At 45.1% G+C, this 27,900-nt stretch overlaps 1 protein-coding gene across 1 annotated transcript in view; it reads left to right on the top strand.

The window, feature by feature from the left end:
- The first annotated feature begins 12,878 nt into the window (after nt 1-12,878).
- The window catches only part of ncf4 (neutrophil cytosolic factor 4), a 95,200-nt gene continuing 80,178 nt past the window's right edge, over nt 12,879-27,900 (top strand). The window contains exons 1-3 of the mRNA XM_072272099.1: nt 12,879-13,037; nt 13,196-13,280; nt 21,069-21,222. Coding sequence (XP_072128200.1) covers nt 13,012-13,037; nt 13,196-13,280; nt 21,069-21,222 — 265 coding nt within the window. The 5' untranslated portion in view covers nt 12,879-13,011. The remainder of the gene's footprint in view (nt 13,038-13,195; nt 13,281-21,068; nt 21,223-27,900) is intronic.

Raw genomic sequence — 27,900 nt, 5'->3', positions numbered from 1 at the left:
TGCTATGGTAAAGGAGATAGAATTGTGATCAATATCTCCAAAATGCTCTCCCACTGAGAGATTTGACACTTGACCAGGTTCATTTCCCAATACCAGATCAAGTACAACCTCTCCTCTTGTAGGCTTATCTACATATTGTGTCAAGAAACCTTCGTGAACACACCTAACAAACTCCACCCCATCTAAACCCCTCGCTCTAGGGTCATGCCAATTGATATTTGGGAAATTAAAATCTCCCACCACAACAACCATGTTATTATTACACCTTTCCAGAATCTGTCTCCCTATCTGCTCCTCGATGTCCCTGTTACTATTGGGTGATCTATAAAAAATACCCAGTAGAGTTATTGACTCCTTCCTGTTTCTAACTTCCACCCACAGAGACTCCGTAAACAATCCTTCCATGACTTCCTCCTTTTCTACGGCTGTGACACTATCTCTGATCAGCAGTGCCACGCCCCCACCTCTTTTGCCTCCTTCCCTGTCCTTTCTGAAACATCTAAAGCCTGGCACTCAAAGTAACCATTCCTGCCCCTGAGTCATCCAAATCTCTGTAATGGCCACAACATCATTGCTCCAAGTACTGATCCACGCTCTAAACTCATGCGCTTTGTTCATAATACTCCTTACATTAAAATAGACACATCTCAAACCATCGGACTGAGCACGTCCCTTCTCTATCAATTGTCTATCCTCCCTCTCACACTGTCTCCAAGCTTTCTGTGTTTGTGAGCCAACCTCCTCTTCCTCTGTCACTTCAGTTTGGTTCCTACCCCCCAGCAATCCTAGTATAAACTCTCCCCAATAGCCTTAGCAAACCTCCCCGCCAAATATTGGTCTCCCATATTTGTTGAATGTTGCTGTCATGAAGATAGATGGAGATACAAGAAAATGAGGTGGAAATGGACGTGGGAGTCCTTGTGCAGGATTCCCTAAAGGTTAATTTGTAGGTTCAGTCTGCGGTGAGGAAGGCGAATGTGGTGAGAGAGGATGATGGGAGAGTCTAAAACCAGAGGACACAGCCTCAGAATAGAGCAGCGTCCTTTCAGAATGCAGATGAGGAGGAATTTCTTCAGCCAGAGACTGGTGAATCTGTGGAATTCTTTGCTACAGGCAGCTGTGGAGGCAAAACCTTTATGTATATTTAAGGCAGATATTGCTAGACTCTTTACTGATCTGGGAATGAAGGGATACCGGGAGAAGATAGAAGATTGGGGATGAGAGGAAATTTGGATCAACCACAATGAAATGACGGAGCAGCCTCGATGGGCTGAATAGCCTCATTCTGCTCCCATGTCTTATGATCTTATGGTTTTGTTGTTGCATGCTCCACCAACATATCACAGCAAATTCCTGATACATATATATGTATATGGTGAATAAAGTTGGTCCATGAGCCTTGATGTCCTTCAGTTCTAGTCTCTCCCACAGGGAGCAATTTTCTCTCAGCATTAACACTAATGGCGCAGTGGTTAGTACAATTGCTTCATAGTATCAGCAATCTCCAATCAGGGTTCAACTTCTGGCACTGTCTGTAAGGAGTCTGTATGTTCTCCCTGTGACCATGTGAGTTTCCTCAGGGTGCCTCAGTTTCCTCCCATGTTCCAAAAACGTATGGCTAGAGACAGAGTTAGTACATGGTCACCACGCTATAGAATTAGTATGTTGTAGAGATAGAGTTAGTATGCGGTAGGCATGCTATAAAGATATAGTTAGTACATGGTAGGCATGCTATAGAACTATTATGCTATAGAGATAGAGTTAGAACATGGTAGACATGCTATAGAAATATAGTTAGTACATGGTAGGCATGCTATAGGCTTAGAGTTAGTATGTGGTAGGCATGCTATAGAGGTAGAGTCAGTATGTGGTAGGCATGTTATAGGGTTAGTATGCTATAGAGATATAGTTAGTACGTGGTAGGCATGCTACAGAGATATAGTTAGTACGTGGTAGGCATGCTATAGAGATAGAGTTAGTATGTGGTAGGCATACTATAGGGTTGGTATGCTATAGGAGTAGAGTTAGTACATGGTAGGCGTGCTATAGAGATATAGTTAGTACGTGGTAGGCATACTATAGGGTTAGAGTTAGTACATGGTAGGCTTGCCATAGGGTTAGAGTTAGTACGTGGTAGGCTTGCTATAGGGTTAGAGTTAGTACGTGGTAGGCTTGCTATAGGGTCAGAGTTAGTACGTGGTAGGTTTGCTATAGGGTCAGAGTTAGTACGTGGTAGGCTTGCTATAGGGTCAGAGTTAGTACGTGGTAGGCTTGCTATAGGGTTAGAGTTAGTACGTGGTAGGCTTGCTATAGGGTTAGAGTTAGTATGTGGTAGGCTTGCTATAGGGTTAGAGTTAGTACGTGGTAGGCTTGCTATAGGGTTAGAGTTAGTACATGGTAGGCTTGCTATAGGGTTAAAGTTAGTACGTAATAGGCTTGCTATGCTGATGCCAGAAGCATGGTGACACTTATGGGCCGTCCCCAGCCAACCCTCGCTGCTTTGATTTGACGCAAATGGCACATTTCACTGCATGTTTTGATGCTTCACTGAACATATGACAAAAAAGCTAAACTTTAGTCTCCCTAAAAATCTTCATATAATAAGCTATTTAATCCTGGAACTATTTTCATTAACCTCCTTTGAACCCTGTCCAGTTTCAGCATATCCTTTCTAAGATAAAGGGCCCAAAACAGTTCACAATACTTCAAGTGAGGCCACACCAGTGCTTTATAAAGTTTCAACATTACGTTCTTGTTTTTATATTCTAGTCCTCTGGAAATGAATGCTAACATTGCTTTTGCCTTCCTCACCACAGACTCAATCTGCAAATTGACCTTTAGGAAATCCTGCACAAGGACTCTCAAGTCCCTTTGTAGCTCAGTTTTTTGCATTTTCTCTCCATTTAGAAAATAGTCAGCCGTTTCATCTCTTCTGCCAAAGTGCATGGCTATATACTTCCTGACACTATATTCCAACTGCCACTTCTTAAAATCTGTCTAAGCCCTTCTGTAGCCTCTCGATTTCCTCAAAACTACCTGCCCCTCCACCTACCTTCATATCGTCTGCAGACTTTGCAACAAAGCCATCAATTCCATCATCCAGATCACTGACGTAATGTAAAAAGAATTGGTCCCATCACTGACGCCTGTGGACACCACTAGTCACTAGCAGCCAGTCAGAAAAGGCTCCCTTTATTCCCAACCTTTGCCTCCTGCCAATCAGCCACTGCTTTATACATGCTAGAATCTTTCCTGTAATACCAAGGGCTTGTAGCTGTTAAGCAGCCTCATGTTTGGCACCACATCAAAGACCTTCTAAAAATCCAAGTACACAACAACAACTGATTCTCCTTTGTCTGTCCTGCTTGCTATTTCTTCAAAGATTTCCAACAGATTTGTCAGGCAAGATTTTCCCTTGAGGAAGCCATGCTGACTACAGCCTATTTTATGATGTGCCTCCAAGTACCCTGACCCTGACAGGAAAGATGCTGGCATGATTAGTGGAATGGCTGACAGGCAGGAGGCAGGGGGCTGAGAGTGGGAATAAAAGGGGCCGTTTCTGGTTGGGTACTGGTGACTACTGGTGTTCCTCATGGGTCAGTATTGGGATCACTACTTTTCACGTTATTTATCAATGATTTAGATAATGGATTTTGTGGCAAAGTTTGCGGATGATACAAAGATAGGTGGAGGGGTAGGTAGTGCTGAGGAAGTGATGCGATTGCAGCAGGACTTAGACAAATTGGATGTATGAGCAAAAAAGTGGCAGGTAGAATACAGTGTTGGGAAACATATGATAATGCATCTTGGTAAAAGGAACAATAGTGTGGACTATTATCTAAATGGGGAGAAGGTTCAAATATCAGAAGTGCAGAGGAACTTAGGAGTCCTGGGCAAGACTTCCAGAAAGTTAAATTACAGGTTGAATTTGTGATAAAGAAGGCAAATGTAATGTTGGCATTTATTTCAAGGGGAATAGAATATAAAAACAAGGAGATAATGCTGAGTCTTTATAAGACACTAATCAGGCTGCACTTGGAGTATTGTCAACAGTGTTGGGCCCCATATCTCAGAAAGGATGTGTTCATTGGAGAGAGTCCAGAGGAGGTTCACAAGGATGATTCCGGGAATGAAGGGGTTAACATATAAGGAACATTTGACAGCTTTGGGCCTGTACTCACTGGAATTTGGAAGAATGCGGGAGGACCTCATTGAAACCTACCAAATGTTGAAAGGACTAGGTAGGTGGATGTGGAGAAGATGTTTTCTATGGTGGGGGTATCCGGAACTAGAAGGCTCAGCGTAAAAATTGAGGGCAACCCTCTAGAACAGAGGTAAAGAGGAATTTTTTTGGAGCCAAAGAGTAGTAAATCTGTGGAATGCTCTGCCATAGACTGCAGTGGAGGCCAAGTCCGTGCGTATATTGAAATTGATAGTTTCCTGATCGGTCAGACCATCAAAGGATATGGTGAGAAGGCAGGTGTATGGGTTTGAGTGGGATCCCAGATCAGTCATGATGGAATGGCAGAGCAGACTCAATGGACTGAATGGCCTAATTCTGGTCCTCTGTCTTATGGTTTTACAGACTTAATAATCGACCCTAACGTCTTCCCAACCACTGAGGTCAGACTAATTGGCCTACAGTTTCCTTCCTTCTGCCTCTCTCCCTTCTCAAAGAGTGGAGTGAGGTTCATATCATGCAGGGATTTTAAAGGATATTGAAACCCACCAAATATTGAACGGGCTAGATAGAGTGAGCACGCATAGGATGTTTCCGATAGTGAGGGAGTCTGGGGTCGGAGGGCACAGCCTCAGACCAAAAGGATGTCCCTTTAGAAGAGACAAAAGGAAGAATGTCGTTGCCCAGAGAGTGGTGAATCTTTGGAATTGGGTACATTTATAAAGGTTCTTTATTAGTAAGGGTGTCAAAGGTTATGGGGAGAAAGCAGGAGAACGGGGTTGAGAGGAAAAAATAAATCAGCCATGGTTGAATGGTGGAGCAAATGATCATCTGGATGGCTTAATTCTGCTCCAATGTTCAATGATTCCACAGTCTTTGGATGCATATCACTCAGGTGAAGTTTTCCAGCAAGCCAGCAGAATTCCCTCTGAGACACTTGGACATGGCTGTAACCTCAGAAGAGAGCAGGTAATCTGGATGGATGAACCTGGCCCACCTCTCAACATGGCTCCAAGACAACATCCCATGCACCATCAAGCTTCAGGCCATGCCACTCAGGGACTTGTACTAATATTATTTTGTGTCTGATCCTAAGTCCATGTGCTGTGTGCTGTGTGCTGTGCTTGACTGTATTTTGTACCTTGGCCCCAGAGGAACACTGTATCCACGTGTATGGTTGAATGACAATTAAACTTGAACTTGAACCTGAAATACAGGTGCGGCAGTCAATATGTAGGTTTACATTGTTCCAAGAACTCTCTGACGTTCGACTGTGAAAACAGTTCCCTATGTACCTACTTCCCTAACTTTATATTATCTTACCAACATGAAAATGAGTTTCTCTCTTTGTAACCTCAATTGGCTATGCATACAGTTAAAGACAAATAAATAAGTGATAGCTATCAATCAGTGTAACTTCCCGAAAACAAAGATTCACTTTTTTTGGTGAAAACCTTGAACTATTTATGTTGTTTGAAAGTTTCTCAAAAACTTTAATGTTTGCAAGTGCTAGTTCCTTTGTTACACTCACAAACTTCACAAAATTACCCAGAAATAGAGGACCTTTGGATTCAGAGTTCGATTTGTTCAACACATATACATTGAAACACACAGTGAAGTGCACTCAGTGGTCACTTTATTAGGTACAGCTGTACATCTGCTCATTAATGTAAGATGGCAGCAACTTCATGCATAAAACCATGAAGATGTGGTCAAGAATTCAATTACCGTTCAGACCAGAATGGGGAAGAAATGTGACATAGACCGTGCAATAATTGTTGGTGTCAGAGTGGGTGTTTTGAGGATCTCAGAAACTACTAATCTCTTCGGATTTTCATGCACAACAGTCTCTAGAGTTTGCAGAGATAGATAGATAGATACTTTATTGACCCCAAAGGAAATTACAGTGTCAGCGTAGCATTACAAGTGCATAGATATAAATATTAGAAAAGAAGTAAAGAATAAAAAAGTAAGTTACCTTAAAAATAAGCAATGCACACAAAATGCTAGAGGAACTCAAGAGGCCAGGCAGCATCTATGGAAAAGAGTGCAGCTGATATTTCAGGCCAAGACCCTTCAGCAGGATTGGAGAAAAAAAAAGATGAGGAATCGGAGTAAGAAGGTGGGGGGGGAGGGAGGAAGAAACATAAGGTGATAAGTGAAACCGGGAGCGAGGGAAAGGGTGAAGTAAAGAGCTGGGAAGTTGATTGGTGAATGAAATACAGTGCTGGAGAAGGGGGAATCTGATAGGTGAGGACAGAAGGCTTTGGAAGAAAGAAAAGGGGGAGGAGCACCAGAGGGAAGTGATGGGCAGACCCAACCAGTTTTCCCTCCTCCACCACTTTCCTCCATCTGGCGGAACTTGTCCCCACTCTCAATAATTTCTCCTTTGGCTCCTCCCACTTCCGTCAAACAAAAGGTGTAACCATGGTCACTCGCATGGGTCCCAGCTATGCCTGCCTTTTTGTTGGCTACATGTAACAGTCTATGTTCCAAAATGACACTGATGTCACTCCCCTACTTTTCCTATGCTACATCGACAACTGCATTGTTGTTGCTTCCTGCATCCACACCAAGCTCATTGACTTCAACAACTTTGCTTCCAACTGCCACCCTGCCCTCAAATTTACCTGGTTGATTTCTGACACCTCCCTCCCCTTTCTCAATTCCTCTGTCTCTATCTCCGGAGACAGCTTATCTACGATGTCTAGTATAAACCCACTAACTCTCACAACTATCTGGACTATACTTCGTCCCGCCCTGTTACTTGTAAAAATGCCATCACCTTCTCTCAATTCCTCCATCTCTGCAGCATCTGCTCTAAGGATGTGGTTTTTCATTCCAGAACTGAGGAGATATCCTCTTTCTTCAAAGAAAGGGGCTTCCCTTCCTCCACCATCAATGCTGTCAACTGCATTTCTTCCATTTCACATATATCTGCCCTCACCCCATCCTCCCGCCACCCCACCAGGGATAGGGTTTCTCTCGTCCTCACCTACCACCGCACCAGCCTCCATGTCCAGCACATAATTCTCCGTAACTCAGCAGGCCAGTATATATAGGCCTCCTAATAGTAGCCAAGATATGGGGTTGAGATTGCAAAGGGAGCTGGAAAAGACATGTAATAAGAGTAATGACATGATTGTAATGGGGGACTTCAATATGTAAAGGGATTGGGAAAATCAGGTTGGTGTCAGATTGCGAGAGAGGGAATTTGTTGAATGCCTACATGATGGTTTTTTTCAAGAAGCTTGAGCTTGCGTCTGTCGGGGAAAGGCTATCTTAGACTGTGTTTTGTGTAATAACCCAGATCTTATTAGGGAGCTTAACGTAAGGAACCGTTAGGAGGCAGTGATCATGATTTGATTGAGTTCATATTGTGATTTGAGAGGGAGAAGCATAACTCACATGTATCAGTATTGCAATGAATAAAGGGAATTACAGGCATGAAAGAAGAGCTTGCCCAGTGGATTGGAGGAGGGTACTGGCAGGGATGACAGCAGAACAAGAAGACAAGTGTATGGGGTTGAGTGGGATCCGGGAGCAGACTCAATGGACTGAAAATGGCCTAATTCTGCTCCTATGTCTTATGGTCTTATGGTAACTTCTGCCATCTCCAACGGAATCCTGCCATCAAGCACATCTTTCCCTCCTCTCCCATTTTCTGCTTTCCACACGGATCGCTCCCTACACAACTCACTCATCCCTCCCTGCTGATCTCCCTCCTGGCACTTATCCTTGCAAGCAGAACAAGTGCTACATATGCCCCTACATCTCCTCCTTCACTACCATTCAGGGCCCCAAAAACAGCCCTTTCAGGTGAGGCGACACTTCACCTGTGAGTCTGTTCGTGTCATTTTACTGTGTCCGGTACTCCCAGTGTGGCCTCCTGTTTATTGTTGAGACCCGACTTAGATTGGGAACTTGGAAGCATAAATTGGGAACAGATGTTCTCAGGGAAATGTGGCAAATGTTCAGGGGATATTTGCATAGAGTTCTGCATTGGTACATTCCAATGAGACAGGGAAAGGATGGTAGGGTATAGGAACCATGGTGTACAAAAGCTGTTGAAAATTTAGTCAAGAAGAAAAGCTTATGAAAGGTTCAAAAAACTAGGTAATGATAGGGGTCTAGAAGATTAGTAGGAAGGCTAGTAGGAAGGAGCTTAAGAATGAAATTAGGAGAGCTAGAAGGAGCCATGAGAAGGCCCTGGCAGACAGGATTAAGGAAAACCCCAAGGCATTCTACAAGTATATGACGAGCAAGAGGATAAGACGTGAGAGAAATAGGACCAATCAATTGTGACAGTGGAAAAGTGTGTATGGAACCAGAGGAGACAGCAGAGGTACTTAGTAAATACTTTGCTTCAGTATTCACAATGGAAAAGGATCTTAGCGATTGTAGAGATGATTTACAGCAGACTGAAAAGCTTGAGCATTAAGAAAGAGGAGATTTTGGAAAGCATCAAGTTGAATAAGTCACCGGGACTGGATGAGATAGACAATAGACAATAGACAATAGGTGCAGGAGTAGGCCATTCGGCCCTTCGAGCCAGCACCGCTATTCACTGCTATTGTGGCTGATCATCCACAATCATTACCCCATTCCTGCATTCTCCCCATATCCCTTGACTCCACTATCTTTAAGAGCTCTATATAATTCTTTCTTGATGTTCCCCAGGCTACTGTGGGAGGCGAGGGAGGAGATTGCTGAGCCTATGGCAATGATCTTTGCATCATCAATGGGGACGGGAGAGGTTCCAGAGGATTGGATGGTTGCAGATGTCGTGTCCTTATTCAAGAAAACGAGTAGAGATAGCCAAGGAAATTATAGACCAGTGAGTCTTGCCTCAGTGGTTGGTAAGTTGATGGAGAAGATCCTGAGAGACAGGATTTATGAACATTTGGAGAGGCATAATATGATTAGGAATAGTGAGCATGACTGTGTCAAAGGCAGGTGGTGCCTTACAAGCCTGATTGAGTATTTTGAGGATGTGACTAAACACATTGATGAAGGTAGAGCAGTAGATGTAGTGTATATGGATTTCAGCAAGGCATTTGATAAGGTACCCTATGCAAGGCTTTTTGAGAAAGTGAGGTCGCATAGGATCCAAGGGGACCTTGCTTTGTGGATCCCGAATTGGCTTGCTCACAGAGGGCAAAGAGTGGTTGTAGATGAGTCATATTCTGCATGAAGATTGGTCACCAGTGGTGTGTGTGCCTCAGGGATCTGTTCTGGGACCCCTACTCTTCGTGAATTTTATAAATAACCTGAATGAGGAAGTGGAGGGATGGGTTAATAAATTTGCCGATGACACAAAGGTTGGGGGTGTTGTGGATAGTGTGTAGGGCTGTCAGAAGTTACAGCGGAACACTGATAGGATGCAAAACTGGGTTGACAAGTGGCAGATGGAGTTCAACCCAAATAAGTGTGAGGTGGTTCATTTTGGTAGGTCAAATATGATGGCAGAATACAGTATTAATGGCAAGACTCTTGGCAGTGTGAAGGATCAGAGGGATCTTGGGGTCCGAGTCTATAGGACACTCAAAGCTGCTGCGCAGGTTGACTCTGTGGTTAAGACGGCATGTGGTGCTTTGGCCTTCATCAATCGTGAGATTGAGTTTAAGAGCCAAGAGGTAATGTTACAGCTATATAGGATCCTGGTCAGACCCCACTTGGAGAACTGTGCTCAGTTCTAGTCGCCTCACTACAGGAAGGATGTGGAAACCATAGAAAGGGTGCAGAGGAGATTTACAAGGATGTTGCCTGGATTGGGGAGCATGCCTTATGAGAATAGGTTGAGTGAACTTGGCCTTTTCTCCTTGGAGTGACGGAGGATGAGAGGTGACCTGATAGAGGTGTATAAGATGATGAGAGGCATTGATCATGTGGATAGTCAGAGGCTTTTTTCCAGTGCTGAAATGGCTAACACAAGAGGGCACAGATTTAAGGTGCTTGGAAGTAGGTACAGAGGAAATGTCAGAGGTAAGAGAGTGGTGAGTGAGTGTGATGAGCTGCCAGTTATAGTGGTGGAGGTGGATACGATAGGATCTTATAAGAGACTCCTGGATATAAGAGACATGGAGCTTAGTAAAATAGAGGGCTATGGGTAACCTTAGGTAATTTCTAAGTAAGTTCATGTTCGGCACAACATTGTGGGCTGAAGGGCTTGTACTGTGCTGTAGGTTTTCTGTGTTTCTATGTTTCTATGCTCGTAGTGTTGAAAATCCACTCACAGCATTGTTGGAATACAGGATTTGCTCGTGTATCCATGTCTCGGTGAAACACATAATGCTGCAGTTCCAGTATTCATTCTGAAAAGTAAAAAATACCGCTAAAAATCATCCAGTGAGTAGAGGTTCTGTGGGCGATATCGCCTTGTTAATGAGAGAGGGCAGAGGAGAATAGCTAGACTGGGTCATGCTGACAGGAAGGTGCTACTAACTCAAATAAGCATTTGTTACAATAGGGGTCAGCAGAAGAACATCTCTGAATGCACAAAATGTTGAACCTTGAAGTGGATGGGTTACAGCAGCAAACGACCATGAACACATACTCAGTGGCCACTTTATAAGATAAAGACAGAACATATTAATGTGGCCACTCGGTATATGATGTTTGTGTTAACAACCAACACACCCAAAGATGAGAGAGATATGAAGTGCTGTAGAAAGATCATCACTTCAGTGAAACTGGTTGGCTCGAAACTTGTTGGACTTCCAGTGTAAGGAGCTGTGCACAAGGGGTTGCTGCCAACTGAGACCTTCCAGGCTGCAGAAGGATGTACTGAGGGATCAGCAAGCAGGAGGCAGTGGAGCCTTAGATCCCACATCATGGGGTTCGGGAACAGTAATTATCCGATAACCATCAGGCTCTTAAACCAGTAGGGATAACTTCATTCAACTTCACACAGTCCAACTGAACTGTTCCCATAACTAATGGACTCACGTTCCTTTGGTTATATTTAACTCTCTTCGGGCAGGTGGGGCTCGTCAGCCTGCCTAGCAGAAGGAAAACTCTGAACTTAAACCTCCGCTGCCTTACATACCCACCCATGGGAAAGGCTTTGGGAGTAAACCCCGAGGAAGAAATCCAGAGCCGAGGTCCCTGAGGCAGTTTGATATTGTTTACAACTTCACTCTGGCAACCTCTGCGACGACACCGGTGCCAAGCTGTATCGGCGCTTGCCCTTCTCTTGGACTACATCAGTGACATGGAGAATGGGAACCTGCTGCATGGGCAATGGCCGGTTCTTCAAATCTTCCCTCCCAGGCTTGCGCCCAGGACAGGATACAGTCCACTAAAGTCGCAAACCCGTGATCCCCAGGGATCGACGGCTGTGATGGCTGCCTACAACTATTTTGTTTGTTCTCTTTTTGTATTTGCATAGTTTGTTGTCTTTTGCACACCAGTTGTTTGTCCATCTTGTGTGCAGTTTTTCATTGGTTCTGTGGAGTTTCTTTGTTCTTACTGAATTCCTGCAAAAAATGAATCTCAAGGTAGCATATGGTTACATAAACTGCATGGAAGAACCTTGATAGTAAATTTACTTTGAACTTTAGAACTTTAAGAACAACCTGTAAGTGTATTTTGCCTGTACAAATTTATTTGAGCCAGAATCAGAATCTGGTTTACTATCACTGGCACATGCCATGAAATATCCACGCAAACACGAGGAAATCTGCAGATGCTGGAAATTCAAGCAACACACACAAAAAGTGCTGGTGAACGCAGCAGGCCAGGCAGCATCTATTGGAAGAGGTACAGTCGACGTTTCTGGCCGAGACCCTTCGTCAGGACTAAATGAAAGAAGAGCTAGTAAGAGATTGGAAAGTGGGAGGGAGAGGGGGAGATCGGAAATGATAGGAGAAGTCGGGAGGGGGAGGGATGGAGCTAAGAGCTGGAAAGTTGATTGGCAAAACGGATACAAGGCTGGAGAAGGGAGAGGATCATGGGACAGGAGGCCAAGGGAGAAAGAAAGGGGGAGGGGAGTCCACTATTGTGAGAGGGACAGAGGGAGAAAAGAGAGAGAGAGAGGGAAAAAAAGGGAAAATAAATAAATAAATGAATGAATGAATGAATGAATGAATGAATGAATGAATAAATAAGTAAGTAAGTAAGTAAGTAAGTAAGTAAGTAAGTAAGTAAGTAAGTAAGTAAGTAAGGAAGGGATGGGGTACGAAGGGGAGGTGGGGCATTAACGGAAGTTAGAGAAGTCAATGTTCATGATATCAGGTTGGAGGCTACACAGACGGAATATAAGGTGTTGTTCCTCCAACCTGAGTGTGGCTTCATCTTGACAGTAAAGAAGGCCGTGGACAGACATATCAGAATGGGGACAATACAAGTCGATTTCTCTTTCTTCACCACATCTACACCACTCTATAATTAAACGATTTTCTGAAGTAACGTATGTGTTTATTTATATATTAAAAGAAAAACGAACACAAAGGTGTTCAGTTTCCTCTGCAGTTTCCATGTCGGACATGGTCAGGAGGAGACGCAACTGTTGTTATCCAGCGCTGCAGTTCCTAGACCGAAAAAAACTGATCTTTTAGTCTGAAAGTATGGGACCAGCTGCGATCGTCCCCCACAATCATGTCAAAAATTTGCTTTGGAAACCGATTAACTAGATCATCTTTTTATTACAAATGTGTTAAGGTCAATAAGTCTTCAGGCGCACAACAATCTATTCACACTTCCTCAAACCAGTTTTACAGGAGCAGGAGGCAGTACTACTTTCCGCGCTGTCAAACGTCAGCAGATCTATTAACGGCCTGCCCTTATCTTTGCGTTTATTGTACTCATCCAGAGTGCTGAAGTTTGTAACAATGCACCGGCAACTGAGAGGAGAGAGGTGAGAAGGCATAGGCACCGGTTTGGTGCCTCTCTGTGCCTGAGGGCTCCCCGTGCGGGTGCTGGGGCGGACGGCTGTGAGGAACGTGGTGCGAGCGGGTACACGGGGCGCTGAACGGACCATGCCACGGAAGTTTCACGTTTATTTTGTTTTGGCAGCGATTACGAGCAGCTTCCTGACGACGTACCGGTTTCGGCCCACGTCGCTGATATACAACAAGCCAAAGGAATCTCCGGCTACTTTGTGAGTATTTGTTTCTTAAAGAGGCAGAGTCTACTCCCGCCTGGGGTGAACAAAGAGAGGATGCAAAGTAGCAGCTTCTTTTTACAAGCAACACACATCAAAGTTGCTGGTGAACGCAGCAGGCCAGGCTGCATCTCTAGGAAGAGGTACAGTCGACGTTTCAGGCCGAGACCCTTCGTCAGGACTAACTGAAGGAAGAGTTAGTAAGAGATTTGAAAGTAGGAGGGGGAGGCAAAGAGGATATAAGAGGATCATGGGACAGGAAGTCCGGGGAGAAAGACAAGGGGGGGGAGCAACCCAGAGGATGGGCAAGGGGTATAGTGAGAGGGACAGAGGGAGAAAAAGGAGAGTGAGAGAAAGAATGTGTGTATAAAAATAAATAACGGATGGGGTACGAGGGGGAGGTGGGGCATTAGTGGAAGTTAGAGAAGATAACTCCTCTTATTTACCCCTCGATTGTGACCCCACTAAGGAGCACCAGGCCATTGTCTCCCACACCATCACCGACTTTATCCGCTCAGGGGATCTCCCATCCACTGCTACCAACCTTATAGTTCCCACACCCCACACTTCCCGTTTCTACCTCCTACCCAAGATCTACAAACCTGCCTGTCCTGGCCGACCTATTATCTCAGCTTGCTCCTGCCCCACCAAACTCGTTTCTGCATACCTCGACACGGTTTTATCCCCCCTTGTTCAATCCCTTCCTACCTATGTTCGTGACACTTCTCACGCTCTTAAACTTTTCGATGATTTTAAGTTCCCTGGCCCCCACCGCTTTATTTTCACCATGGATGTCCAGTCCCTATATACTTCCATCCCCCATCAGGAAGGTCTCAAAGCTCTACGCTTCTTTTTGGATTCCAGACCTAATCAATTCCCCTCTACCACCACTCTGCTCCGTCTAGCGGAATTAGTCCTTATTCTTAATAATTTCTCCTTTGGCTCCTCCCACTTCCTTCAAACTAGAAGTGTAGCTATGGGCACCCGCATGGGTCCCAGCTATGCCTGCCTTTTTGTTGGCTTTGTGGAACAATCTATGTTCCATGCCTATTCTGGTATCTGTCCCCCACTTTTCCTTCGCTACATCGACGACTGCATTGGCGCTGCTTCCTGCACGCATGCAGAGCTCGTTGACTTTATTAACCTTGCCTCCAACTTTCACCCTGCCCTCAAGTTTACCTGGTCTATTTCTGACACCTCCCTCCCCTTTCTAGATCTTTCTGTCTCTGTCTCTGGAGACAGCTTATCCACTGATGTCTACTATAAGCCTACTGACTCTCACAGCTATCTGGACTATTCCTCTTCTCACCCTGTCTCTTGCAAAAACGCCATCCCCTTCTCACAATTCCTCCGTCTCCACCGCATCTGCTCTCAGGATGAGGCTTTTCATTCTAGGACGAGGGAGATGTCTTCCTTTTTTAAAGAAAGGGGCTTCCCTTCCTCCACTATCAACTCTGCTCTTAAACCCATCTCCCCCACTTCACGTACATCTGCTCTCACTCCATCCTCCCGCCACCCCACTAGGAATAGGGTTCCCCTGGTCCTCACCTACCACCCCACCAGCCTCCGGGTCCAACATATTATTCTCCGTAACTTCCGCCACCTCCAATGGGATCCCACCACTAAGCACATCTTTCCCTCCCCCCCTCTCTGCATTCCGCAGGGATCGCTCCCTACACAACTCCCTTGTCCATTCGTCCCCCCCATCCCTCCCCACTGATCTCCCTCCTGGCACTTATCCGTGTAAGCAGAACAAGTGCTACACATGCCCTTACACTTCCTCCCTTACCACCATTCAGGACCCCAAACAGTCCTTCCAGGTGAAGCAACACTTCACCTGTGAGTCGGCTGGGGTGATATACTGCGTCCGGTGCTCCCGATGTGGCCTTTTATATATTGGCGAGACCCGACGCAGACTGGGAGACCGCTTTGCTGAACACCTATGCTCTGTCCGCCAGAGAAAGCAGGATCTCCCAGTGGCCACACATTTTAATTCCACATCCCATTCCCATTCTGACATGTCTATCCACGGCCTCCTCTACTGTAAAGATGAAGCCACACTCAGGTTGGAGGAACAACACCTTATATTCCGTCTGGGTAGCCTCCAACCTGATGGCATGAACATCGACTTCTCTAACTTCCGCTAATGCCCCACCTCCCCCTCGTACCCCACCTCCCCCTCGTACCCCATCTGTTACTTATTTTTATACAAACATTCTTTCTCTCACTCTCCTTTTTCTCCCTCTGTCCCTCTGAATATACCTCTTGCCCATCCTCTGGGTCCCCCCCCCCTTGTCTTTCTTCCCGGACCTCCTGTCCCATGATCCTCTCATATCCCTTTTGCCTATCACCTGTCCAACTCTTGGCTCCATCCCTCCCCCTCCTGTCTTCTCCTATCATTTTGGATCTCCCCCTCCCCCTCCAACTTTCAAATCCCTTACCCACTCTTCCTTCAGTTAGTCCTGACGAAGGGTTTCGGCCTGAAACGTCGACTGTACCTCTTCCTGGAGATGCTGCCTGGCCTGCTGCGTTCACCAGCAACTTTTATGTGTATTGCTTGAATTTCCAGCATCTGCAGAATTCCTGTTGTTAGCTTTTTTTTACCCCGTCTTATTTGTCTTGATCTGGGGCAACTCCTGGCTCACCTGCATGGGATGTGCCTGGAGTCATGTATAGTCCTGACAGCAAAATATTCCCAGTTAGACCTCACCACAATTTCAATGTAACATCTCATCTCCGGTACTCAATACATTGATTTATGAAGCTTTCTTTATGTCCTATCTACATGTGATACTACTTCCAATAAATTATGTACCTGTATTCATAGAACATATATTTTTACTTTTTTATTCTGACAGGCACATACAAACTTTGTACTCTCAACATTTCACTTTTGGAGGCTTCCCACTTACCAAGTATACCTGTGCCAGAAAACAGCCTGTCCCAATCCACACTTGCCAGATCGTCTCTGATTCAATCAAACTTGGCCTTTCTCCAATTTAGAATCTTTTGTTTCTCACAGCAGTCTGTGATCTCTTTACAAATTTATCTCTATCTCCCTAGGACTGTTGGGTGGTCTGTAATGCCATTAATATGGTACCTTTCTTATTAACACACATCAAAGTTGCTGGTGAACGCAGCAGGTCAGGCAGCATCTCTAGAAAGAGGTACAGTCGACGTTTCGGGCCGAGACTCTTCGTCAGGACTAACTGAAAGAAGAGCTAGTAAGAGATTTGAAAGTAGGAAGGGGAGGGGGAGATCCAAAATGGTAGGAGAAGACAGGAGGGGGAGGGATGGAGCCAAGAGCTGGACAGGTGATAGGCAAAAGGGATATGAGAGGATCATGGGACAGGAGGCCCAGGGAGAAGGAAAGGGGGAGGGGGAAGCCCAGAGGATGGGCAAGGGATATAGTGAGAGGGACAGAGGGAGAAAAAGGAGAGAGAGAAAAAGAATATATATATAATAAATAAATGACAGATGGGGTACAAGGGGGAGGAGTGGCATTAACGGAAGTTACAGAAGTCGATGTTCATGCCATCAGGTTGGAGGCTTCCCAGACGGAATATAAGGTGTTATTCCTCCAGCCTGAATGTGGCTTCATCTTTACAGTAGAGGAGGCCGTGGATTGACATATCAGAATGGGAATGGGACGTGGAATTAAAATGTGTGGCCACTAGGAGATCCTGCTTTCTCTGGCGGACAGAGCATAGGTGTTCGGCCCTCCTGTCTTCTCCTATCATTTGGACCTCCCCCTCCCCCTCCCACTTTCAAATCTCTAGGTAGCTCTTCTTTCAGTTAGTCCTGACAAAGGGTCTCCGCCCAAAATGTTGACTGTACTTCTTCCTAGAGATGCTGCCTGGCCTGCTGCATTCACTAGCAACTTTTATGTGTGTAGCTTGAAATTCCAGCATCTGCAGATTTCCTCGTGTTTATTTTTCTTATTCCTCAGTTCCACCCATTTTACCTCACTAGACAAGTTTTCCAGTTTGTGCTGACGGAGCACTGCCATGACGTTTTCTCTGACTAGTAACACCACCCCTCTTCCTCTAATCCCTCCAGCTCTGTTACATCTAAAACAATGGAACCCCGGAATACTGAGCTGCCAGTCCTGCCCCTCCTGCATCCAAGTCTCACTAATGGCTACAATGTCATAATTCCAGGTGTTAATCCATTCCCTGAGCTCATCCACTTTTACTACGATACTTCTTGCATTGAAATATATGTAGCTCAGGACTCTAGTCACACTATGCTCAACCTTTTGATCCCTAACTTTTTCTGAGGTCTTATCAACATCTGTCTCTGCAACCTTTCCATTAATTGTTCTGGCACTCTGGTTCCCATCTCCTTGCAACTCTAGTTTAAACCCCACTGTGCAGCACTCGCAAATCTTCCCATAAAACATTTGATGTCTCTGGGCCATACTTGCTGGAATTTAGAAGAATGAGATGGGATCTTGTTGGAACCTACCTAATATTGAAAGCAACACACACAAAATGCTGGAGGAACTCAGCAAGCTGGGCTGCATCTATGGAAACGAGTACAATGGACGTTTTGGGCTGAGATCCTTCATCAGGATGGGAGGGGTCTAAGCCCAAAACGTTGACTGTACTCTTTTCCATGGATGCTGCCTGACCTGCTGAGTTCCTCCAGCATTTCGTGTGTGTTGCTTGGATATCCAGCTTCTGCAGATTTTCTCCTATTAGTGATTGGACTAATAGTGAAAGGATTAGATAGCATAGACATAAAGAGGATGGTACTTAGCATGAAGAGTCTAGGAACAGAAGGCATAGCCTCAGAATACAAGGACACTCCTTTAGAACAGAGCTGAGGAGGAATTTCTTTAGCCAGAGAGTGGTGAATCCGTGGGTGGAATTCATTGCCACAGATGACAGGTGTATGGAGGGCTATGGTCCCAGTGCAGGTTAATGGAAGTAGGCAGTTTAAATGGTTGAGTATGGACTAGATGTGCTAAGAGGCCTGTTTCTGTGCTGTACTTTTCTATGACTGTGACTGTAGAGGCCAAGTTACTGGGTATATTTAAAGTAGAGGTTGATAGATTCTTGATTAGTAACAGTGTTAAGGGTTATGGGGTTAAGGAGAATGGGGTTCCGGAGTAAAATAGTGGAATAGTGGAGCAAGTTTGGTGGGTCGAATGGTGGAGCAGGTTTGGTGGGTCGAATGGCCTAATTCTGCTCCAATGTTTTCTGGTCTTATTTACCACATTCTGAAACCTGCAGCCTCTTGTATCTACACATATCTTCCTATCTCTGTCTCTACCTGCTCCCCTTCACCTGGTTCCACCCACCAGACCCTGTGCTACCCCTCCCTCCCTCCTCTTCACATTGGCCTCATTCTCCGTCAGATTTAGGGTCTTGATCCAAAATGTCAACTACACCACCAACTGCACCCCCACCCCCAGCAAATGCTGCCTGACCCAATGATTTACTCTGGCATTTTGTTTGTCACTCTAGTTACACCATTAGCTTTTTATACCAAGGTTTAGAGTTTTTCAAGGAGGTTACCAGGAAAGTTGGCAGTGGATATTATCTACAGGGACTTTAGCAAGGCCTTTGACAAAGCCCCACATAGGAGGCTGATCAAGAAGGTTCAGTCACTTGGCATTCAAGATGAGATAGTAAGTTGGATTCAACATTGGCTTAGAGCGTCATAGTAGCTTGCCTCTCTGTGGCTAATGAAGTGCCACAGGGATCGGTGCTGAATCTATTGTTGTATGTCAATCTAGATGATAATGTAGTCAACTGGATCGGCAAATTTACAGATGACACCAAGACTGGGGATATTATGGGTAGCAAGGAAGACTATCAGAGATGCAGTAGGATATGGACCAGCCAGAAAAATGATCTGAAGGTCGGCAGATGGAATTTAATGCAGCTAAGTGTGAGGTGTTGCACTTTGAGATGGCAAACCAGGGTAGGAGAGGTACTGAGGAGTGTGGAGGAACAAAGGGATCTTAGACGAAGGGTCTCGTCCTGAAACGTCGACTGTACCTCTTCCTAGAGATGCTGCCTGGCTTGCTGCGTTCACCAGCAACTTTGATGTGTGTTGTTAGAATACAGTTTCATATTTCCTTGAATGTGGCGTCACAGGAAGATAAGGACATAAAGAGAGTGGTACATTTGGCTTCCATAGATAACAATATCAGGTACAGGTTTGTTATGTTGAAGACATCCTACCTTTAGAATACCTCTTACGGGGGATGTATCTATCCTGTGCCTTCCTAATTGCTGCTGGAATCTCTGGCCATTGCTGCTCTGCTGTCATCCCTGCTAGTGTTCCCTTCCAATCAATTTTAACTGGCTTCTCTCTAATGCCTCTAATTCCCTTTACTCCACTGTAATACTGATACTTCTGTTTTAGCTTTTCCCTCTCAAAATGCAGGGTGAATTCTATCATATGATGTTCACTGCCTCCTAAGGGTTTCTTTGCCTCATCAAATCTGGTTCATTACACAACACTGAATCCAGAATAATTGATCCCCTAGTGGGCTCAACCACAAGCTGCTCTAAAAAGCTATTTCATATGCTTTCTACAATTTCTCTCTTTTGGGATCTAAAATCAGCGTCAACCTGATATTCCTAATCTACCTGAATATCAAAATTCCCCTGACTATTGTAATTTTACCCTTTTAACATGTGGTTTCTATCTCCCATTATAATCTGTAGCCCACATCCTAGCTACTGTTCAGAGGCCTGGATATAACTCCCATCAGGGTCTTTTTACCCTTGCAGTTCCTTAACTCTACCCACAACAATTCTCCATCTTCCATTTCTGTCACCTCTTACTAAGGATTTGATTTCATTTTTTACCAACTGAGCCATGCCACACCCTCTGCCTACCTGCCTGTACTTTCAATACAATGTGTATCCTTGAATGCTATTGCCCAGCTTTGTTCAGCCACAACCCAGTGATGCCCTCCATGTAATACTTGCCCATCTCTAATCCTGCTACAAGATCATCTACATTATTCCGTGTATTGAGTGCATTCAAATTTAACAACTTCAGCCTTGTATTCGTCACCCCTTTTGATTTTGTCCTCCTATTACACTGCAACTTATCCCAGTGACTGCAATTTTGCCCTGTCATCTGCCTGTTCTTCCTCACAGTCTCACTACATATAGCCACTGCTTTTATACAGACTGGCCCATCCTCAGCCCTATGACTCTGGTTCCCATCCCACTGCCAGATTAATTTTGTCCCAACGGTTCTAGCAAACCTGCCTGCAAGGATATGGGTCCCTCTCAGGTTCAAGTCTAAGCTTTCCTTTTTGTATAGGTGGAACTTCCCCAGAAGAGATCCCAGTGATCCAGAAATCTGAACCCCTGCCCCCTGCACAAGTTCCTCAGCCATGCATTCACCTGCCAAATTACCCTATTCTTACCCTCATTGGTGCGTAGCACAGACAGCAATCCAGAGATTACTACCCTTGAGGTCCTGTTTTTCAGTGTTCTACCTAGCTCAATAAATTCTCCCATTTTCATTGTCATTGGTGCTAACATGTGTCAAGACTTCTCGCTGCTCACCCTCCCCCTTTAGAATGCCGTGGGCCTTGACCTTGGCACCTGAGGTGTCTCTCACACCTACAGAATCTTGTGTCTACTCCTCGAGCTATGAATCTCCTATCACTACTGCAGTCCTCTTCTCCCCACATCCCTTCAGAGCCACAGCACCAGACACAGTGCCAGAGAACCGGTCGCTGCAGCTCTCTCCTGGGTTCCTGGATTCTCTGCGTGCTCCATACTGAAGTCATGTCTGTCTCTCTTGCAGCTGTTTGTCATCCAGGTGAAAATGAAAGGCGGGGGTAGATACTTCATATTCCGTCGCTACCGACAATTTCACCATCTCCAGTCCAAGCTTAAGATGAAGTTCAACCCAGAGAATAACAAGAGCTACAACACATGCATCTTGCCTGAGCTCCCAGGTATGGCAAAGAACCTTGTCCTGTCTGTTGGTGGGTTACTCCTTATCACCCCTTTAATTCTATGCGGTATCAGTGGCTGTGTCGAACAAAAGTCCCATCATTTAGGACTGTAGTTGCTGAATAAGTGGGCTCTGAAAACTCATATTTATTCCTCACACACTTTATTTACATGTGTACAAGGAGAACAATCTAGCCCTTCTCTCCACACTGTTACGGAATCATAGTCATCGAACACTACAGTACAGAGACAGAGACAGATTGATCAAGGTTGACCATGGATATTGTGTCCTCGCCATCTGTATTGTTGGTGCAGCACTCTGCGGCTGACGAGACCAATGTGAGAGTGGCAGACTCTGCTGCGAGGGTCTCATATATAAGTAGACTCAGCTCTGCGGGAGATGCTTTGTGTTCCTTTCTATGTCTTCTGCTGCTTTCAGGAATCTTTCCTCACCTGACTTAAGGTGATGTTTCAGGGTGCTTTTCCATCTGGTGCGGTCAGCTGCAAGTTCCTCCCAGGTCTTAATGTTGATGTCCTGTGCCTTCACGTCCCAATTGAGGACATCGTTGATGCAGAGTTGTGGGCAGCCAGCGGTTCTCTTGCCTGTAGCCAGTACACTGTTGAGGGTTTCTTTTGGGGTGCAGACATGGGCCAAGCAGGCCACATTGAGAGAGAATTTCAGCATTGGGTACTCTGTCTCTCCAGGAAATGTCCCAAGATGTAATGAAGGCACCTTCAGTGGAAAGTGTTGAGCTTAGCATACGTTGTCCAGGTATCGCTGCTGTACAGCAGTGTACTGGTGACACAAACGTTGTACATTGCCATCCTTGTTTCTACTGAAGAGCTTGGAGCTCTCCCAGATCTGTCTGGTGAGGCAGGCAAGAGTTGTTGCAGCCTTCCTGATGCACTTGTCAATTTCTGCACCCAGGGAGAGGTTGCCACTGATGATGGACCCTAGGAATGTGAACTGATGAACCAGTTTGTGGTTATCAACGGCAATGTCTGGTGGTGCCTCCACATCTGTCCCAAGACGTTTATCATTTCACACAGATAGTCAGACCAGACTCCTTGCAGGCCTGGGAGAAGTGAACCGTCAGGCTCTGGAGGTGCTGCAGAGTGTGAGTTGTGACTGCTGCATTAGCAGCAAACAGCATGTCTCTGATCATAGCCTCACACACTTTGGTTTTCACTCTTGGCTGGTGAGGTTAAAAAGCCTGCCATCTAATCTACTGTGGAGGTAGATCCACTCTGTTTCAGTGCCAAATACTTGCCTCAGGAAAAGGGTAATGAAGATGTCAAAAAGTGTGGAGGGTGAGAATTCTTCTTCTTCTCCGTCATGTTTTAAGGCAGTTGGCACCCAGCTTAATGGTGCATTATCACCACCTTCTGCTCCGGAGTGTGCAATAGACTTACATTCTAAATCCCTTCACCCAATCACACACACGCACATACCGTAACCTACACTTTATCCTCCCATCTTTGGCCATCTTAGTACCCTATTCCTGCTTATCCATCATATCCTATATAAAAAAAACCTGTATCCCTCAGGAAAGCTAAAAATACCCTGACCTGTGCTCTCTCACCCATGCCCAGCAACCCTTTTAATGTGAATTCCTGCACCCCCAATTCCCTTAGGTTAATTTTCATCATCTCTCTCTGTATTCCATACTTCCTGCAACTCAGAACTACATGTTCTACTGACTCCTCTTCCTGACATTCCTCACACAATCCTGTCTGGTGTTTCCCTATCATTTTCAATGTTTTGTTTAATGCACAGTGCCCCAGCCTTAACCTAGTCCACACAGTTTCCTCTCTTCTGTATCCACTACCTACCCTAGTACCTATAACACTCTTTTGTATTTGATATAAATGCCTCCCTTTCCCCTCCCTGTCCCATCTTCCTTGCCACATTTGGTTGATTTTTTTTCCAGATTACACACCTAACCTCTGCTTTACTGATACTAATGTGCATTTCTATATTTTCTTTCTTTAACGCCCCCTTTGCCAACTCATCCACCCATAGAATTTTTTTATTTGTGAGAATATAGCTTGCTTAGAGTAGCCGTCCATCCCACTCCCATCTATGTATCTATTCAAATTTCTCTTAAATGTTGAAGTTGAGTCCATATCCACCACTTCTGCAGGAAGCTTGCTTCACACTCTCGTTACCCTCTGTGAAGAGTGGAGAAATCCCCTTTTTGACTTGCTTACTTACTGTCAGTTCTTACTGATGCTTAGGGCAGCAATGAAAGTCCTCCATCTCTGTCTGTCCTTGGCATCTTGGAACTTTGTATCTTTTTTTATGCATGCATTTCTAAATGACAATAAACGAGGACTGAGTGTCCTCATAATCTAATCTAATCTAATCTTCGGTGCTGTTCAGGGCTCCCTTCATCATGTCAGTAGCGTCCTCTTGGTTTTCACTGCTGTCAGCCACACAAGTCCCAGATGGAGACTCAAGAATACCATCACACACAGATGTATAAGGATTCTTCATTGGCATTTCTGTAACAGTTTTGTTTGACCGGACAGACCCGAACCTGGAGGGCTGGTGGACCACTTTTAGTCTTGCCGCTACCATTTGACCTGGTTGATATGGGTGATCCAACCAAGGGTCAACATAGCTCCCTGGGTCATTGAGGAACGTAAACTTCCAAATAACGACAAGGCTGTGGTCCTTTTGGCGGAAATTCCCCCTCCTGTTTCCCTTCAAGTTCTAGCCTCACTTAACAGTGGAAAAAGCCTGCTTGCATTTACCATATCTATACCCTTCATTGCGGGGTGAGGTGGAGGTACGTCTCTATCAAAGGAGGTGTAAGGTGTTCCTTCCCTCCACTAGCCTGCAGGTCACTGTTGGATAAGGTGTAACACCTGTTTAGCCCCCCTCGACCGGGCCATGTGAAGCCATGGGAACAGGTGGTGGATGGTCGTGTGAGCAGCTAGTACATATCATAAGTCCTAGTTATGTGACCACTGATGCCAGGCAGACAATCTCTGAAGTGTATTGGTAATAGCTAGGGTCACCTGTCTTGTAAAGACTCTGCCCAGAAGAAGACAATGGCAAACCACGTCTGAGGAAAAATTTGCCAAGAACAATGATGGTCATGACTACGCAACACACATAAAAATTGATGGTGAACGCAGCAGGCCAGGCAGCATCTATATATCTTCCTATAGATGCTGCCTGGCCTGCTGCATTCACCAGCAATTTTTATGTGTGTTGCTTGAAATTCCAGCATCTGCAGATTTCCTGGTGTATGGTCATGACTACAATCACTCCACGTCATACCCTTCATAATCAAATAAAGCTTGTTCTGGTTTGAACAGAACAAAGCCATTTTTATACAGAATTGATTATCCAATAAGGAGATTGAGCATTTGGTAAACTGAGTATAATCAAATTTCTTATTTGCATATTCAATCAAATATAAAAGCCAATAGAGTCAATAGAGCTGACAACCGACAACACTTTGAAGTTAAGTGATTGTGCTCTCGCTAGTGTGTGTGTGCTGTACATTGTTCTCTTACATCCTTATCTTGTCTCTACATGTCAAACAGCTCCGGTCCCCTGCTGTGCAAACGGAAGCAATGCTCTTTAAGGCTCGTTCTTGTCTAGGTTGACTGCACTCTATCTGTAAACCATTCTTGTCTGGACATTATAGAAACATAGAAAATAGGTGCAGGAGTAGGCTATTCGGCCCTTCGAGCCTGCACCGCCATTTATTATGATCATGGCTGATCATCCAACTCAGAACACCGCCCCAGCCTTCCCTCCATACCCCCTGACCCCCGTAGCCACAAGGGCCATATCTAACTCCCTCTTAAATATAGCCAATGAACTGGCCTCAACTGTTTCCTGTGGCAGAGAATTCCACAGATTCACCACTCTCTGTGTGAAGAAGTTTTTCCTAATCTCTGTCCTAAAAGGCTTCCCCTCTATCCTCAAACTGTGACCCCTCGTTCTGGACTTCCCCAACATCGGGAACAATCTTCCTGCATCTAGCCTGTCCAATCCCTTTAGGATCTTATACGTTTCAATCAGATCCCCCCTCAATCTTCTAAATTCCAATGAGTACAAGCTCAGTTAATCCATTCTTTCTTCATATGAAAGTCCTGCCATCCCAGGAATCAATCTGGTGAACCTTCTCTGTACTCCCTCTATGGCAAGGATGTCCTTCCTCATATTAGGGGACCAAAACTGCACACAATACTCCAGGTGTGGTCTCACCAAGGCCTTGTACAACTGCAGTAGTACCTCCCTGCTCCTGTACTCAAATCCTCTCGCTATAAATGCCAGCATACCATTCGCCTTTTTCACCGCCTGCTGTACCTGCATGCCCACTTTCAATGACTGGTGTATAATGACACCCAGGTCTCGTTGCACCTCCCCTTTTCCTAATCGGCCACCATTCAGATAATAATCTGTTTTCCTATTTTTGCCACCAAGGTGGATAACTTCACATTTATCCACATTAAATTGCATCTGCCATGAATTTGCCCACTCACCCAACCTATCCAAGTCACCCTGCATCCTCTTAGCATCCTCCTCACAGCTAACACTGCCACCCAGCTTCGTGTCATCCACAAACTTGGAGATGCTGCATTTAATTCCGTCATCCAAGTCATTAATATATATTGTAAACAACTGGGGTCCCAGCACTGAGCCTAACCCTTGCATTGCTACATTGCAACTTCCACAGTACAACATAACAATCTATATTTTAAACTTAACTTCTAAAATGCCCCATCCCAAAACATCAACTCTTTATTTCCTTCTGTAGATGCTACTTGACCTGCTGAGCTCCTGCTGCACTTTTTGTGATTTGCAGCATCTGCAGAATCTCTTGTGTCTCTGCTGGGGAAATTCAATCGGCTGAGCTGTATCTGTGTGGGAAAAGGAACTGTCAATATTTTGAATCAAAATCCTGCAGCAGGTCTGCCTTTGGGTTCCTCAGGTGGTAATAAGGTTTTCCTCCTCAGTTTAGTACAACTTAATCTTCATTAGCCTTCAAGTTACAGTTCTCTGCAAAAGTCTTAGGCACATGTAATGGTCTGGGTTGATCAGATCCAAAATACAAGTTTCCCCCACCATCCGAAGGTAGGGCATTCCTATGAAACGGTTCGTAAGCTGAAATGTCGTAAAGTGAAGAAGCAATTACCATTTATTTATATGGAAAAATTTTGTGAGCGTTCGCAGACCCAAAAAAACCTACCAAATCATGCCAAATAACACATAAAACCTAAAATAACAGTCACATTTAGTAAAAGCAGGAATGATATGATAAATACACAGCCTATATAAAGTAGAAATACTTTTCCACAATCATTACTGCACTGTTCCCCATCGTGAAAATCTCATGCAAGCGCTGTTGGCAAGAACACAGCGCAAGCGCTCTCCAGTAACCTTTACGCTATGAAGCTGCCAAATCATACCAAATAACACGTAAAAATACACAACCTATATAAAGTAGAACAGTGTACAGTGTATGTACAGTGTAGTATCACTTACCAGAATCGGGAAGACAGCGCCGAGCACACTGATGATGGTGTGTTAGGCTGAGTGGTTGCAGGTTGGGTGGTGCAGCGGCCCCCACCCTCCGGGCCACCAACCAAAGCCGATCTGCAAAGCATGCAGGGTGCAGCGGCAGCCGGGAGGCACACAGCACCTCTTTAAGAAAAAAGCCAAAACAAACATTCTAATTAATTAGGTGCCGCCCGGCACGTAATTGTCAGCCCAGATCAGTGCAGTGTTGTCTCCGATCTGAGCCGACAATTACGTGTTGGGCTGCACCTAATTAATTAGCATGTTTATTTCGGCTTTTTTCTTAAAGATATGCTGTGTGCCTCCCGGCTACTGCTGCATTCTCCACCAATCGGTATCTGTCTGTGGCCTGGGGGTTGGGGTAGTGGGACACTGGGGTGTCATCTCGTCATCGTCTGTTTCCATTAGGGCAGGCAGGTCATCTTCTATCTCTGCCCGCCTCGATGTCGAAGGTCGAGGTTCGTTGTCTGCTGTGGCTGATGTGGAAGGCTTGCTTGACTGCTGAGCCTCGCGCATTTTTCTATCACACAGTTCTTTGTAAGGACTCAAACCATCCTGCAAATATCCCCTAAACCGACGTACCCTTTCAAAATTAAAGTTGTACTTTATCATTACTCATTCGGTTTTGATTGTTATTCTTTTTTCTTCCAATTGCATCAGCTCTTCATCTATCAGTTCTTGGTCATGGGATGCCAAAACCTCTTCAACATCATGTTCGTCAGCTTCCACAAGCCAAACTCACTTTGTCCTTACTTCGTTCACCACGATCGAAACGCTTAATTATGTCTAGTTTTACGCTAAGTGTAACACCCTTACGAGCTCTTTTAGGCTTTTCCGATACCATAGAACTCATCTTGCAAAGGACTGCTCACAGGCACGTGTTTAAGCAATGCCGGTGAGAATGCAGTTCCGAAGCGGGGGAGAGCGGCTGCTCGGGGCACACGCTGCCTTTTATCGCACGCTGCTTTTTTTCATAACAGTGAAAACACCTTCTGAAAGCAAAAAACAGGGTACTAATGTAGGTCTTTCGTAACAATGAGGTTTCGTAAAGCGAACGTTCGAAAACCGGGGGACACCTGTACCTGAAACCAATTTGACCGTCCAGCCAGGAGACGTGGGAATAAGCATACAAGCACAA

This window comes from Mobula birostris, chromosome 11, assembly GCF_030028105.1.
Source record: "Mobula birostris isolate sMobBir1 chromosome 11, sMobBir1.hap1, whole genome shotgun sequence".
NCBI lineage: Eukaryota > Metazoa > Chordata > Chondrichthyes > Myliobatiformes > Myliobatidae > Mobula > Mobula birostris.
This window is presented reverse-complemented; position numbering and strand designations above follow the sequence as displayed.